This window comes from Drosophila takahashii, chromosome 3R (genome assembly GCF_030179915.1).
Source record: "Drosophila takahashii strain IR98-3 E-12201 chromosome 3R, DtakHiC1v2, whole genome shotgun sequence".
In the NCBI taxonomy this organism is placed as follows: domain Eukaryota; kingdom Metazoa; phylum Arthropoda; class Insecta; order Diptera; family Drosophilidae; genus Drosophila; species Drosophila takahashii.
In genome coordinates, this window is record NC_091681.1 from 12,373,291 (window position 1) to 12,389,350 (window position 16,060).

At 41.7% G+C, this 16,060-nt stretch overlaps 1 protein-coding gene across 9 annotated transcripts in view; it reads left to right on the forward strand.

Moving 5' to 3' along the window:
* LOC108061404 (diacylglycerol kinase eta) overlaps positions 1-16,060 on the forward strand; it is a 46,948-nt gene that overhangs the window by 23,104 nt on the left and 7,784 nt on the right. For all 9 annotated transcript variants that reach the window (XM_070216955.1, XM_017147545.3, XM_017147617.3 and 6 more), the window contains 6 exons: positions 4,462-4,542; positions 12,479-13,327; positions 13,455-13,999; positions 14,119-15,028; positions 15,097-15,231; positions 15,389-15,832. In XM_070216955.1, the coding sequence (XP_070073056.1) occupies positions 4,462-4,542; positions 12,479-13,327; positions 13,455-13,999; positions 14,119-15,028; positions 15,097-15,231; positions 15,389-15,832 (2,964 nt within the window). The remainder of the gene's footprint in view (positions 1-4,461; positions 4,543-12,478; positions 13,328-13,454; positions 14,000-14,118; positions 15,029-15,096; positions 15,232-15,388; positions 15,833-16,060) is intronic.

The following is a 16,060-nucleotide window of genomic DNA, read 5'->3' on the forward strand; positions in this document are numbered from 1 at the left end:
TTCTTAAAACAAGAAAGGAAGCTAGCTTCGGCCAGCCGATGCTTATATACCCTTGCAGATCATTCCTATTAATTAACAAATCGCAAAAATGTTCAATTTTCTAATATTTCTCATTAATTTTCCGATCGTTCCTATGGCAGCTATATGATATAGTCGTCCGATTTTGATTAAATTAAAATTGAAATTCGGAAATATTTAAAAAGAGTCATATCCTAGAGTAGAGGACAATACAATAAAAACCAAAGAAGCTAGAATTTATTTCCTATTACTTTTCCATTAATTTTCCGATCATTCCTATGGCAGCTATATGATATAGTCGTCCGATTTTGATTAAATTAAAATTGAAATTCGGAAATATTTAAAAAGAGTCATCACTATGGACGGCAGTCCATGTAGTGACGAAGCGCACCAGGAGAGTGTGCGAAGGCGACTATCACTATGGACGGCAGTCCATGTAGTGACGAAGCGCACCAGGAGAGTGTGCGAAGGCGACTACTATATATACACGAAGAAATGAAAATCTACTGTGATGGTCCGATCATAATGAATAATACACCTATCGAAAGGTATTGCGAAAACTAACAGGATTGCATACCAAGACTTTAAGAAAATCAATTGGCTTGGGAGAGAGAGCGGTGAAAGTGAAAAAGTGAAAATTTCGAAATTTGGAGCTGTTGGGGCCGGTGGGGATAAATGCCCCCTCGCAATGTTTTAGTTGTATTCCTTTTGAAAATACCCGTCGAATGAGGGGTCATTTGTCAAAATCCGACTCTCCGTTCAAAAGTTATAGCCAAAATAAGATTTTCTTCTTCTTCCCAAAATGAAAATTTAATTCTGTTTGTCCACTTGTCCACTTGTCCACTTGTCCACTTGTCCACTTGTCCAAAATATGTTTTTTAAGTTCTGAAAATTTGATATGACGTTCATCACATCGATATAAAAAACTTTTGTTCTACCACTTTTGGAAAAACCCGCTAGTTTAGCGGGAAAACAGCTATAAGTAGCTAAAATTCGGAAAGCCGTAACTTCTATACTACTAAAGCTACAGGCTTGTGCTGCATCTCGTTTGAAAGGTATTTTTAAATGCTATAAACGCCTTCTATATGCAATTTGTGTAAATGTAATACTTAAAAAAATATGAACAAAAGACAATTTTTTAAAACTTTTTTTTTAGCTTTTTTTTATTTTTCTCAAAAACGGCTCTAACGATTTTCTTTAAAACCTTAAACTGTATAGCCCTTGAGATTCCTTAAATTTTGGTATATAACACATTACTGTAAAAAGTCACGTTTAAAAGTTATTTTTATTCGAAAATAGCCACTTTTGCCAGCTCGAACAATTAACGCTCCCTGAGTATTGAATTTTGTGGGAGGGTATCCGAACTGTATTTTAGGGTCATGGAATCAGTAAATTTGCACTTAAGAGTTCCATATAGGAATCTTTTGTTCTACGACTTTTGGAAAAAGCCGCTACTTTAGCGGGAAAAAGCTAAAAATAGCTAAATTTCGTTAGTTTGTAAGTTCTACACTACTAAAGGTACAGACATGTACTATACCTCGTTTAAAAGGTATTTTGAAATACTTCAACGCCTTTTTAACTTAATTTGTTAAAATACAATAGTTTAAAAATTATGATTGACCAATTTAAATTTAAATGTATATATTAGCTCCTATGAGAGCAAATGTATACAACAGGGAACGAAAATAACTGTTATTGTAAATTTTTCATACAAAAAAATCACGCACTTAGAAGGGTCCTAAAAATTTTTTAAATACACCACAATTTTTATTAGCCATTGTAGTTTACAAATCCGTAATGATTTTTATTTTTTGATTTTTATAATAAAACTCAAAAAATAACTGTTATTTTTTGATTTTTATGAATAACAGTTATTCCCTTGACATTTTTGAAAAAATGAAATAATTAAAAAAAACATAATACCCGTGCTTTTTATAACTTACTAAAAATTTGTTAAAAAAGGCAACCGCGCATATTTTATACCTATATTTTTTTAAAATTTTGTTTACCCACAAAATCGCCATAAATCAAGTTTGAGTTTTATTTTGATCACGACGAATAACTGTTATTTGTCAACTTTTATTATAAAACTCAAAAAATAACATTTATTCTTTGAGTTTTACTTTACAAATCAGAAAATAACTGTTAAAGTGTGATTTTTAAAATAAAACTTATAACAGTTACGTTCCCTGGTATACAAACAAAAACTTCTGATATCAAATAAAAACACCTCTTAACGAGGTGACGAATGAGAAAAGATTAGAAAGTCTATTTAATGACGAGTGTAATAATTTTTCGTCACAAATGTTGATATCAGAACTTTTGTATGTTGAAGGTGCGGTCGTCACTAGTTTTTTACCTCGTTAAGAGGTGTTTTTATTTGATATCCTAGAGTAGAAGATAATACAATAAAAACCAAAGAAGCTAGAATTTATTTCCTATTTCTTTTCCATTAATTTTCCGATCGTTCCTATGGCAGCTATATGATATAGTAGTCCGATTTTTTAAATTATTAATTCGAAATTCAGAAATATTTAAAAAATAACATCCCCAAAAGTAGAAGGTAATATTTCAAAAAACACCGAAGCTAGAATTTGTTAAAGTTTTTTTTTTCCGATTGTTCCTATGGGAGCTATAAGATATAGTTGTCCGATCCGGTCGGCTCCGACATATATACTACCTGCAATAGAAAGAAGACTTTTGGGAAAGTTTCATCCCGATAGCTCAAAAACTGAGAGACTAGTTTGCGTAGAAACAGACAGACGGACAGACGGACAGACGGACAGACGGACAGACGGACAGACGGACAGACGGACATGGCTAGATCGACTCGTCTAGTGATGCTGATCAAGAATATATATACTTTATGGGGTCGGAAACGCCTCCTTCACTGCGTTGCAAACTTCTGACTGAAATCATAATACCCTCTGCAAGGGTATAATAAAAAAAGGAAAACTGACAATTATAAGGGAACGTACGTAACGAACAGAAATTAAAGTTGAAGCCGAGAAAAAGTACTCGAAATGCTCGCACCCTCTTCGCAGCCTGCGTTCACCGAGAATTGAGGACTGCGGTAGGAGATTCAATCCTTGAGTGTGGGTACTCGAAAATCTCTTGTAATTTCTCGGCAGTTCACGTATATTCCAAGTGCGCCAGTATTGGAGTGTATCTGTGGGGATTGTGGACTGCCTGTGTATACGTTTAATTATTGTAATGCTCACTCTGGCGGACTAAGCCGCTCCATCATACATATCCACTTGGTTTTGAGTGATGGCCATGTTTTCAATCAATTATGTGCCAAAACAACTTATTATGATTACACTGGCGAACATTCCAGTTCGTGGCATTTTCGTCGGAAGGACACAGAAATCAATGCGGTGACTCCCCTCGAAATTCCTGGGAACCGAAACGGTTTTGCTACCGTAAGCTGCAGTGTTTGGGTGTCATAATAAGACTTAAGGTGGCTTCAATAAGAGCTCGCAACCTGCCACTGACACAGTTCCGCAAAAACAGAACCCTGAAAGTCAAGGAAGTTGTCTCCACATGAATAAATTATGCCAAGGCTGCGACGTGAAAGGAAAACACGTAGGTACAACTGCGACTCTCAGAAACAGAAACATTTTTAGCGGGTATCAGAGGAAAACCACCATGTAAGCTCACTGCTCACAATGCCATATTAAATTGATTTTAGATCACTTAAAGTTCGCACAGAGCGATGGCCAGGACCATAATCAAATATTAATTGCTGTGGGAATTGAGGCGAATAAAACAGAAATATAAAAATAATAAAAACTTGTTTGCCTACCTGGCAGCCTTCGCCGTTACCTTGGGGGCGCAAACAAAATCAAACTTTCTGAGTCACTTGAGTCAAAAGAAAACCAATTTTCGGCATGTTCAAAAACTACTTGAGTACACAAACCTTGGCGTTTCGATGGTCGACGGACTTGAGATTGGGTTTAGGTTCCTGTTGGGGCTCGGTGTTCGGGTTTCGAATTTCACTTCGGCACGGTCCCTCCATTGTCACATTTCTATTATGTGTTTGGGCTGGCCTTTGTTGGCTGGTAAGTATCCATTTATTTGCCGGCCTGTGTGTGTGAAACATTTCAATTTCCTAAAGGACCTGCGGGGCAGCCAAGTTGGAAGGCCGGCCGAGAGTTTGAGCCACATCAAAATAGCCGCCGGCTAGCTTTAAGCATTCCATTAAGGCCAAAGACAAGGCGAAATGTGCCATACATATATTTGTTTTTCATTTTTTCTTCCCTCTGACCTGGCTCGGTGCCAACTCATTCCCAAGCTAAGCAAGGGCCAAGGAAGATGCAGGCCGCAAAAGGAATTTCTGCCACAAAATTAAAAAATATTGTGCGGCTGGAAAGGGTTGCAATTTCCATTTTAATCCTGGCCCGGACTGGATTTTAATATATTCTTTAAATATTTTCATTGCAGTGCGATGTTTTCGACGATATCGACCTATCGGACTTGTGTTATTTCGAGTGCGGCATCAAGAACGTAAATCATAGTTTCCAGGTAAGTCAAACGAGACATAAATCCATTCAGTCATTATTAAACAACGCAAAACCATAAAAATTTAATGTGAAAAGTTTGCCCTTCGAGTTCTGGGCTAAATATTTTATTTACCTCTGGGTATTTTTGCTAATTAGCTTAGCTGCCCATCTGCCGCCCACGAATTACTGCCTATTAATTTGGCAAACTTTTGATAACAATGTGCGAGCACTTGGCCGACCCAGACCCCCGAAATTTTTCCAAGAGGTGTGATAAAGAAAATAAGAATCGGAACGGCGTCTCGCCTTGACTTTGATATCCTGAAGACAGAGAGCAGGAACTTCCTGTTTGTCATTGTCTGGCGTATCACATACACACACCACAGTCAACCAAGGATCTGGCACTCAGAATTTGCTTTTATTTCTATATAGCCAAATAAAAAGGGGAAATAAGAGGGCAACAAAGCAAAAGTCAAACGGAAAACAAAAGAAATCGAAGCAAAATGTTTACATTCAACGCGGGCTGCATGCTAAATTAGCATAAGTAGGCGAACTCCTGCCAGTCGGAGTCCCGAAATATATTCACTCTCCTACATATATATGTAAATTTTCGGCTTCTTCTTCATACACGAATGCGCAACATTCGATGCGGGAAATTAGAGCGTTTATAGGAAATCCTCGGAAAGCGGAATGCTTGGGCCCAGCTTGTTGCTCAATTGCGTGAACCTCGCCAATAATAAAAATCCCCATATATATATAATATCTCTATATAATATAAATAATAAATTTGCCAGCCGAGCGAATAAGGTAGCCCTAACACGGGAAATTGCCAAAAGGCTTTTTCCCTCTTCAGTTTTTTGCAAAAATGTTATTAGCGAGGGCGGTACCCATCATCGTTTTTATTGTCTTCTGCCAGTTGAGTTTCCACTGCTGTTGGCGTGATTCCAAAGTACCCTCGAGCATATATATATCTCTGTATGTAAGGTGTTATCTAAACGAGCGAAGGAGGTGACTCCAAATTTTAGGGGTTGAAAGCCCTACAAGCTAGTCAGCTTTCAGTTGTTGTTAAATACAGAAATTTTTTGTCGCTGTCGGAATAAATAAATTGAAGTGATTTTTTCTTTGTTTTGTCGAATACAAAGTAAATTCAATTTTGTATAAACAAGGACCGCCCACGGGCCGAGAGTCCTGCCAGAAGCAATGCACTCAAAACTCAGCGAGTGCCTGTCAACAATGTCAGTGACACTATAAACCGCAAACAAAAACGTTCCACGTTGCACTCGTCAGCGTCACGAAAATATAACAGCAAATAAGCCAATGAGCGGAACATTCAATAAAAATACGTATAGGAAAACACTTTCGTGGAAAAACCAATTTCCCGTGAAAGGACCATAAAAAGTTTTCCATCAATCTTGATGCACAAAAGTGCAAACGGATCATGTTTGACACAAGCCTTCGCGAATGTGAGCACAGATATGGCAGGAAAACTAGGAGCGCATTCTTTTTTGCATTTTTCCCTGTGAAAAAAATACCTAAATAAGATAATATGATATTTTTTATATTTTTCCCTTCATTTTGCACCACAAACGGTTGGAAAATATTAAAATGATACTAATGAATTTCAAAATTGCACCGTTAAGGTATTTGTAACGATAAAATAATTATTCTAGCAGTCGACTAATTTTGGCTATGAACTTATAAAAGTAATTTAGTTAATATATTTAATTGGTTTATAATTTATCTGTGAACTTAAAGAGACTTCCGAAAAATCCAAAATTGGTAACATGGCCTACACAAGGAAACATGTGACCCCCAAATTGTATGACTCCATTATTAACCTTTTATTTCGACGGTAGCTGTTAAAGCCTTATTTCGTTCAAGATGTCAGCCTTTTAAACAGGCGTTCGGCATCTTGGGCACGTAACCGACATCTTACTTGTGGCCACGTGCCTCGAAACTTTGCAGTTACAAATAAACAATGACAGAAAAGGTTTACTAAGTCTTTGTGCAGTAAGTGGTAAGCGCATTGTGGGCCAATTCCCGACGCAGAGTGTTTCGTGGCTTAAACCGATTGTCGATGTAAGTACTCGGTGTGGTAAAACATGTTGTTTACAGTTTGCATGGAAGCGAAAACAACGTGAGCCCTCTCATCACTTACGAGAGTCTCATAACGTTTAGTGTCCCCGGACCAACTGGGTTCTGCTTCCACTTTCGCTTCATTTAACAAAATCGTATTCTCTCAGTTGGCAACCGTCTTTGTGCATAACTTTTGCCCTTTCGGTCATCAATCTTGGAAAGGTTAATGCAAAACGAAATGGGCTCAGATGGTTCCTTATTCCGTCATTGTTCGGATTCTTCGTTATTGTGTGACTTTCAAAAGGCATTATTCTTTATTCGTTTTGCAGGGCATTATTCCATCCCTGTTTTCAATTACTCGTTTCTGAATTATGTAAGAGATTGATTAGAATAACTGCGGCACTCGAAAGTAGTCCACTGGGAGACTAATTAACGCCAACCACTTGCATATCATCAAGGACCTCAAACTATTCGAATATCGACGACAAAGGACAATCAAGCGTGACAGCAATAATTTACGTACTTCACTTAGCGGGCAATTTTCAAGTGAACCCCCTCCAAAACGTCCCTTCGACCACCAAACTTTCCGGGAATTTGTAATAGCAATCAAGCTGATTGATTGCCTTCGCCACACACATCGTTCGAGGAGGAGCAAGAAGCAGCGGCATCAATTATGCAAGCTGAAACTCGGCTTCTGTTAATTCGCACCACACCACGCGGCGTATGCGTAATGCGCAATTTGAGCTTCTGGCTCGTCCCCCCTGCAAATTGAACAAAATGAACTGCCAGTCATCAGAGCTGCTTCGCCCCCAGAGTTTATTTTGAAAAATAAGCAATTTTCGTCGCTTATCCCAGAACTTAATTGATATCCAAGAACAAGAGCAGTCAACAAAGTTATTCCACAACGTCAAATAATTCCATAATTGAGTTTTCCCCCGCACTGGCTTTCTGTTATTCTTTGGCAAATATCAACGACAGAAATATCAACAATTGTCTAATTGTTTGATCAGATTTGAGCTGATTGGGGCCTCTGAAAAGTTAAATTTTCCCATTTTAAAGTTATAAGGTTAAATGTCATGTGGCACTGCCTGAATAATTAGTGAACTCGGCAGAGAATCCCTGTTTTTGATTCATTAGAAGTTGGCACTTGCAGCCGACTTATTTATAAGTTTCTTGGAAAGTGCTAATCAATACATTAAAGCCAAATACTAGATTTTCAGCTTTTGTTTATTAATTTTATAATTCCCATTATGACACCCATATGTTTTCAAGTTTATTACTTAGCAAGACATTCCTCCGTTGTTTATTATTCAAGCTGAAGCAAACATTATAAAATTAAAGCATGTTGGTTTCCAAGAAACGTCTTCAAAAGAAAAATAAATGAAAGCACACAAAGCAGTGGATTATTAGTTTTCCGTTTTTCTTAAACACCCCTGAGGCGCTCCAACAAGTTGAAAAATATATATTATTTCACATTTGCTTTGTGATGGCGTTAGCCCTGTTCCAGGTAATTGTGACACACCCAGCAGGCTAACGTCTATCCCTCGTCCTTGAACTTTTAGACGTTCCTAAAGAACTCAAAACAGACAGAGCAGTAAAGAATATATAAGTTGCCAGACAAGGAAACCAAATGTGTTAATAGTCTAACCTGACTTTGAATTTGTTTTGTTCCCGTTCGACTTTCGGCTTCTTCCTGGAAAAACTCAAATAAAAGATCTCTCAATCCAAGTAAACACTAAACTTTTCAACAAACATTATAAACAAAGAAAAATCAAAATCGCTGCTTGTAATTCTTCCAAAAAAAAGCCCAGTGTCTCTCACTCTACTCGTGCTTTGACTTTCAAGTGAAAAGACAAAAAAGTAAAGTTAACAAGGAAAAAACAAAGAAAATAATATTTCTGGTCATTATAAGTATAAGCAAAAGCTAATAAATATTCACAGCCTTAAAGACTTACTAGGGCAAAATTCAAAATTTCTTTCCCAAATTAATTTCTGAAAAAAATACATTGTACGGAAGTAGAAGTTTCAACTACACAATTTGGCCAAATGACCGAAGGGAGGTTGTTAATATTTCAAAAGTAATTTTAAAAGTTCTCGCTCGTTTTTTTTGCGGTAACGCATTTCTGTCTCTTTTTTAGAATACTAAGTGTAAGACAGGGAAATACGTACTTTTACTGTTCGTATACTATACACACTAAATGTGAGCCTGGGCAAGACATCCAAACGGTTTTGATGTGCTCGCTGGGGGACAAAGCGGCGTATGCGTAATTTGGCTGTTGCTTTTGCTCCTGCTGCTGCTCCTTGTGGCTCCTTGTCATGAATATTTGGGCGCCACTTCGGTGTTTCCCGTAATGAATTCTGTCATATGTCGACTCGAGTGGGAGCGGCACAGTGGTGCTTAGAAATACTTTAAAGAAATGTGGAATTTTATATTGTACTTTAATTAATAGCATCACAAAAATGTTCTATAGCTAGGCTTATACTACAATTTAATTGTTTAAAGAAAATGCTTTAAACAATATTAACAAAACCCGACTAACAATTTACGTATCTAATATTTACATTATGATTTTCTTTTTCCGTTAATAAAATTAAAAATATTTTTAAAGATTCTGTACTACGATATTATTGATAAAAGCAACTGTTTTTAGTCAAATTATGGTTTTGTCTTATGTAATTAGGTTCTGGTTAAAGCCAGCGTTTTAACAAATTCAAATTCTTTTAAAAGATTATATTTTCTATACTGACATGAATATTTTTTTAAATTAAAATCCCATCCACAGTGCCAGAATCTTAGCGGTTTTGTTTTTGTTTATTTTTGTGATTGGCGTACGCGGCTGGAGAATTTTGAGATGAGACTGAGTCTGCGACTGCGTCTCAAGTCTGCAGCTGAAGGCGATGTACGGTGCACAGCCAACGAATTTAATACGATTACTTGGGTGACGCCTGTCTGCGAGCTTAATGGATAGAATTGCCAATTGCTAAGCTTCAAAATGCTTGAGTCGTCAGAAAACCTCATCCATTTTGGCGAGAACAATCAAGTTAAGGCAGTTTACACAAGAACAAGTCGTTAAACAAAATCAGTTTTGGAATGCAATTTATATTGACTCGCACCATTAATTAAAGTTTCCAGAATTCATGGGCAAGCGAGGGCTGCCATTATTTTGCATATCAAGAGTCATAAATATTTTTATTGATTGTTATGAAATATTGAATAAATTTACGCTTCTGCTTGCTGGAATATTTTTCCGTCAGCAGGAGGTGAAAAAGGACTAGAAGATCCTGCATGTTAACGCCAGTCCTCGCATATTGCCAGGTCCCTGCGGAGCAGGATGGCCAGCGACATCTGTCTGTGCCATTTAATACCGCTGTGTGTCCCGTTTTTACGGTTCTATTTTTTCGCAAGTGGGAGCCCGCTGCGTCCGACGAGCGAAAAATTGCAACCCAACACCGCGAAAGGGTCAACAAAGAGCGAGTCTTGGCAAACAGGAATTTATTACTCTGCAGATTGGTTTTGTCCGCTGATTGGTGAATGCTCAGTGGTGCCAGTCTGTGGCTCATAAAAAGTGAACAGTCACACCAATGAAATATGAAATGGTGATTAAGGGTGGAGGGGACAGCTTATCTAGAATATCCTACAACAAGCTTGTTGTTAAAGGCGATGATGCAATATTTGTCAGGTGGATTGCAACTTATTGAGTTCATTGTACAATTTAAAAAGTATTTAGTTTTGCAATTTAAAAAATTACTTGAATCTAATAATAAGGATCAGTAATAAGCTGTGTTGTCTATCCTGACATTTAAAAAACAGTTTAGATTGACTTGTTAAGTGGACTAAAAGTTGCCACGCAATCGAAATAAAAACACGAGCAGCTGCCGAAAGGTCAGAGATAATTAAAATTCCAGGACCAACTAATTCAGCATCCATCAGGCCACTAAAGCCGCCATCCAAATTGAATTAAAATAAGATTAAAATGACCAATCCAATGGAAAACAAAGTGCAGCTGGCAAAAGTTGCAGTTCAGCTTCCACGAAAGTTCAACAAATTTCCCAGAATTTCCGTGAAGGGGAGGGCAGTTGGCAGTGGGTGGTGGGAGGCCGATCGGCCTTTCGACAAACGAACCGCACGCTCCGGATTTACGCTTAAAAGCAAATCCATGTTGCAGACGTCAAAGTCAGCCGGATGGGTGGAAATCCCCAGCCACCCATCGCCGCCCACGCCGAAAGGCACGTGCATTGGGAATCAGTTAACCATTGCACATTAGGCTAATTGAAAAACAGGATGAGCCCGAAGGCCAGCAAGGAGTGCCAGGATGGATAGTGATGATGACTTTGCGGTTGCGGTTGCACATTAATTGCAGCATTGATTATGCAAACAGGCCGTTGCCTGATCCCTTTGATTGGAAATTCTGGGCCGACAGCCCGGTGCGCAATTGATGCGTTTGAAATGCAATTAGTGCGGCGGTTTTTAGTTTGGTTGACCCCGAGTTATACCTTTCTAGAGCGCTATTTATTGGTGGAGGGATGTCCAAGTGTTTTCACCTCTTTTGCCTCGAGTCGACTCGCCTCGATTGGCCCAAGTTCACTTGGCTGTCACAACAAACCGCACATTGTGCGGCTTATGACATCTCCACCACTGTCCTACCCTTTTGCTGGCCAGAGGTCGAGTCAGCTCATGACATTGGCATGTCAACTGGCCATTGTCAAAGCCCTCCAACTGAGTCGACTGCACTTGCATAACTCGACAGGACAGGAGTTTCGTCCTGGAATGCTTGATTTATGGAGTCATCTGGCACCCTTTGGGGCAGAAAGTTAATTAGAAAATCTCATTAAGCTCGGCCCTTGGAATTGATGCTAAAAAACAAAGTCATAACTTTACCTTGTCTAGACACTTTGCTAGTTCATTAAGTCAATAAAACGCCCTGTTACATTACAACTAGCGAAATGAAAGGGAAACTGGTAAAAAAAAGAGAGCCAAGGATGAATATCGCAGAAGGACATGTGCCCCATAAATTAGGCAAGGCTGGGGCAAACAACGGAGCATCGGAATCATAATCCGCTGAGGTAACTCCGAAGGTCGGCTATATTAGTTTTGTGGGTGGGTTATGGCCACTTCAACGAGCTTACACGGCGGTTTGTCCCACTTACAGGCTTGGCACATGACCCTAAGCCTTCGGCTGGCTCAGATGTCTGCGCATTATCATTAACATGCACAGCATTAGCATATTAATGAGGCCACTAAAATACATAATAAACCCTCATTTGATTACACAACAAATAAGCGGGTCGCGAGTGTACACATCTTCCTGTTGCGGGTTAAGGGCAAATTAGTTTGGCACAAAATTAGCAATCCATAATGGGCAATGGGTTTAAGCTATCATTCTATCAGTGTTGGTAAATGCGAATATTTTATTGTGATCTTCCTTATTTCTTAACTTATACTTACACACAAAAAAAGGATGTTCCCGTAAAATCGATATGGCCATGTAAACCTCATATAGTTTTTACATGAAATACCCTTTTCGACCAGGTCAAATTTACATATCAAATTAAAATTGATCTTAAATAATGTAAAATCGATCTACGTTTCATATCGATTTTTTTTGGTATACTGTAAATAAAATTAATAAGAAATTTGTCGAATTCTCATAATTAAAACTAAAAAAGTGGAGAGAGATAAACCAAGATTGATCTAGATTAGCTTAGCAATTGTATAAAGTTGTCAATTTCTCATCACTTGGCATAACTTGGCATAACCTGGCATAACCACCTCCATAGCAAAATTCTGGAACCGCTAATGATACTTACTTTCCTACCACATTCCGTATACTCTCGCTGCTATGAAGAAAACCCATGTTAGCCAAGGATTTTTTCTTTTTCCACAGATAATCACACCCACTCGATCTCTGGTGCTCTGCGCCGAGTCCCGCCGCGAAATGGAGGACTGGCTGGGCGGCCTGAAGACGGCGACGGCGCCGCAGAGGCCGCGTGGCGACAGCTTCCTGATCGAGCAGCACGACATCCTGTCGAACCACCACCACTGGTACGCCACCTCCCACGCCCGCCCCACCTACTGCAATGTGTGCCGCGACGCCCTGTCCGGGGTCACCTCCCACGGACTCAGCTGCGAGGTGTGCAAGTGCAAGGTGCACAAGCGGTGTGCGGCCAAGTCGATCGCCAACTGCAAGTGGACCACGCTGGCCAGCGTGGGCAAGGACATCATCGAGCAGGCGGATGGCATCATCATGCCGCACCAGTGGATGGAGGGCAACCTCCCGGTGTCCTCCATGTGCGCCGTCTGCAAGAAGACCTGCGGATCGGTGCTGAGGCTCCAGGATTGGAGGTGCCTTTGGTGCCGAGCCACCGTCCACGTGGCCTGTCGTCCCCAGATGGCGGTGGCCTGTCCCATTGGTCCCGCCAAGCTGTCCGTCGTTCCGCCGACCAGTGTCCACTCCATCAGCACCGATGACGCCTGGGATGTGGCCAGTCCCAGGGGCAACTTCTCGCCCCTTCTGGTCTTCGTGAACTCCAAGTCTGGGGACAACCAAGGAGTGAAGTTCCTGCGACGATTCAAGCAGCTGCTGAATCCTGCCCAGGTCTTCGATCTCATCTCCACGGGTCCGAGTCTGGGATTGAGGCTCTTCCGGCACTTTGAGATGTTCCGCATTCTGGTCTGTTCGGGCGACGGATCTGTGGGCTGGGTGCTCAGCGAAATCGATCGCTTCAATATGCACGTGAGTTCTTTTATAATCCTAGCAAATTAAATAATTTTTAAAACCGTTTACTTTCCTACTTTCTATAAAGTAGATAAAAATATAATTAATACAAAATTCTTTCGTTATATTCTTTTAACCCCAACAGAAACAATGTCAGGTGGCGGTGATGCCTTTGGGAACTGGCAACGATCTGGCCAGGGTTTTGGGCTGGGGCTCCAGCTGCGATGACGACACCCACCTGCCGCAGATCCTTGAGCGCTACGAGTCGGCCAGCACCAAGATGTTGGATCGCTGGAGCATCATGGTCTTCGAAAAGGCCATCCCCGTGCCCAAGACGCCCAAGATGTCGATCAGCACCGAGCAGGAAGCGATGCTCACTGGCATGGTGACGTCGGCCAACCACCACCTGCGCTTCATAGTGGAAACCAACGATACCCAGACCCTGATCAGCTCCACCCGGAATCTCTGCGACACCATTGACGATCTGGTGGTCCGCATCTCGGAGCACCACAAGGAGGACGAACAGCTGGCCGTCAAGTGCGACATCCTCAAGCAGAAACTCAACATGCTGCTGGATGCTCTGCAGGAGGAGGAGATTGGAGCCCACAGCGGCGACGATTTGATAGCCACCATCAGGAGTCTCATTGCGAGAAGTATTCCGCTGACACCAGGCTCCAGCGCCTCTCTGCTGTAAGTCATTTCAATGAGCTTCTAATTCTCTAGGAAGATGTAGTCCTGATAGAAAAATAGTTGGATAACGCTAGTTGTTTTCTTCATTTTATTTCTTAATTTCACCTCCGCACATCCAGCAATCCAAACATATCAATCGAAAAGACGGAGAAAGACCAGATTAACACAAAGGAGCGCAGGAACAGTCGGTCCCTTCGTTCCAGCGAGAAGGAGGCTCTCCAGTGCCGTGCCAACAGCGTCAAGCGAGCCATCTACAATGTGGTGGAGCACTCGGAACCGGGACGTCCGAAACGCTATCAGCGGAAGCTATCGATCACACCGTTCGAAGCCCTGAAGTTACCCACCAACACTTCCGGGGAATCGACGCCCTGCAGCTCCCCCTTGCCAATAATCCCACCCATCAATATTATCTCGCCCACGATGGAAACGTCCCGACTTACCTGCATTTCTCCGCTGCCCGATACACGACGAGATTCCGTGGACGAGAGCTTCTTCAACAGCATCAATCTGCCGGCTCCACGGCAATTTGCGGACAGTCGAAGGAGCTCTGGAGTGGAGGTGATCCAGGAGATCGAGGAGGGTGCCAATGGGGAGACCGTCTACCGACGGAGTCGCATGTCCTTGACCGGTGGAGCCAATATCGATGATGCCGGTAATCGTTTGTCACCCAGCAGCGATGGGGGCGACAACACCCCCAACGAGCGCAAAGTCGACTTCTTGAGGGTGCCGATCCACACTGGTGAACCGATCGTTGACCCCCTATCCGACTATCGTCCCCACGAGGTCTTCGAGCGAACCTACTATATGACCCGGGAGATGGATAAGGACAAAGACAAGGAAAAGGAAAAAGAGGTGGAGAATGACAAGGAGAAGGACAAATGTGTGGAGAAGGAGGACAGCATGCCCACCGAGAAGCTGGTTCACACTTGTAACCTGCAGGTACCCGGCGTTGTCGTTACCCCCAACTCCCAAAATGTTTACACAAGCGCCAGCATAACAATCATTGATACCGATGCACAGACCACCACCGTACGTGTCCCATCCTTCGAAGAGATTTATATCCGCGATGACTACCTAATTCTGTTTTATCTTTCCAGGAGCAGTCCTCTTCCGACGATCTGGGTGGCGAGGCCAGCGATGTTCTTTCGGCGATTAGCAATGAGGAGTGCAGCGTGGCCTCCGAAATATTCGACAAGCAGGACGCTGGACAAACCGTGGGGGATATTATTCAGGTGAGACATGAAAGTGATAAAGAGTGGATATCAGTTTCCTTATAGATTGATATGTGTAATATAGGTACGCAAATTTATAAAAATGTCCACCCGGGGGCGCCAAATTTATTATTCCCTCTTCCACTTTCTAGTAATTCGCCTCTTCCTTCTCAAACAGAATATGGACGCTAGCAATTTCACGCATATAGACTCCCCGGAGACCAGTGACGAAACGGAGGCCATGCCCGGCGAGAGCATCATGGACGACATCAGCTCGGTACTGGGACACGATATAACCTATGCCCTGCAGGACAACACTCTGACCGACGACACCACCACTCTCTGCTCGGAGCACGTTGGGCCACCGAAGCCCCCGCGCAAAAAGTCCTTGAGCGCCTTGAGCCGCGCCCAATCCCATCCCCGAAGGCGCAACTCCTCTCCGCCTCGAATCGCGCGATTGGCGCGAATGGACAGCGATGATAATCCCCAGCAATTCGGATTCGAGAATATCGTTTTCGAGATCGACAATCGATGTGACGACCAGAAGATGCGGGAGCCACCGCGCTACTGCAGCCTGGCGCAGTTCGTGGAAGGTAACGATATAGCGCGTCAGAGCTTCAAGGTAGGTATCTCAGCCGATCGGGTTGGGTTAGCCGTATGTCTAGTTTGTATATATGTATCGAGCGTATCTAGAGTTGTTCTGTATGGTTGTCGGCAGTGCTGAGATATGGCCACTTATGGTTAACTCTTTGTTGCTCTACGTTTGCTTCTTTCTTCAACTTTTCTTTTTCGGCTGTTCAATCGAATCAACCAACATCTAACCAAATATTAACCCGTCCAAAATCGAACT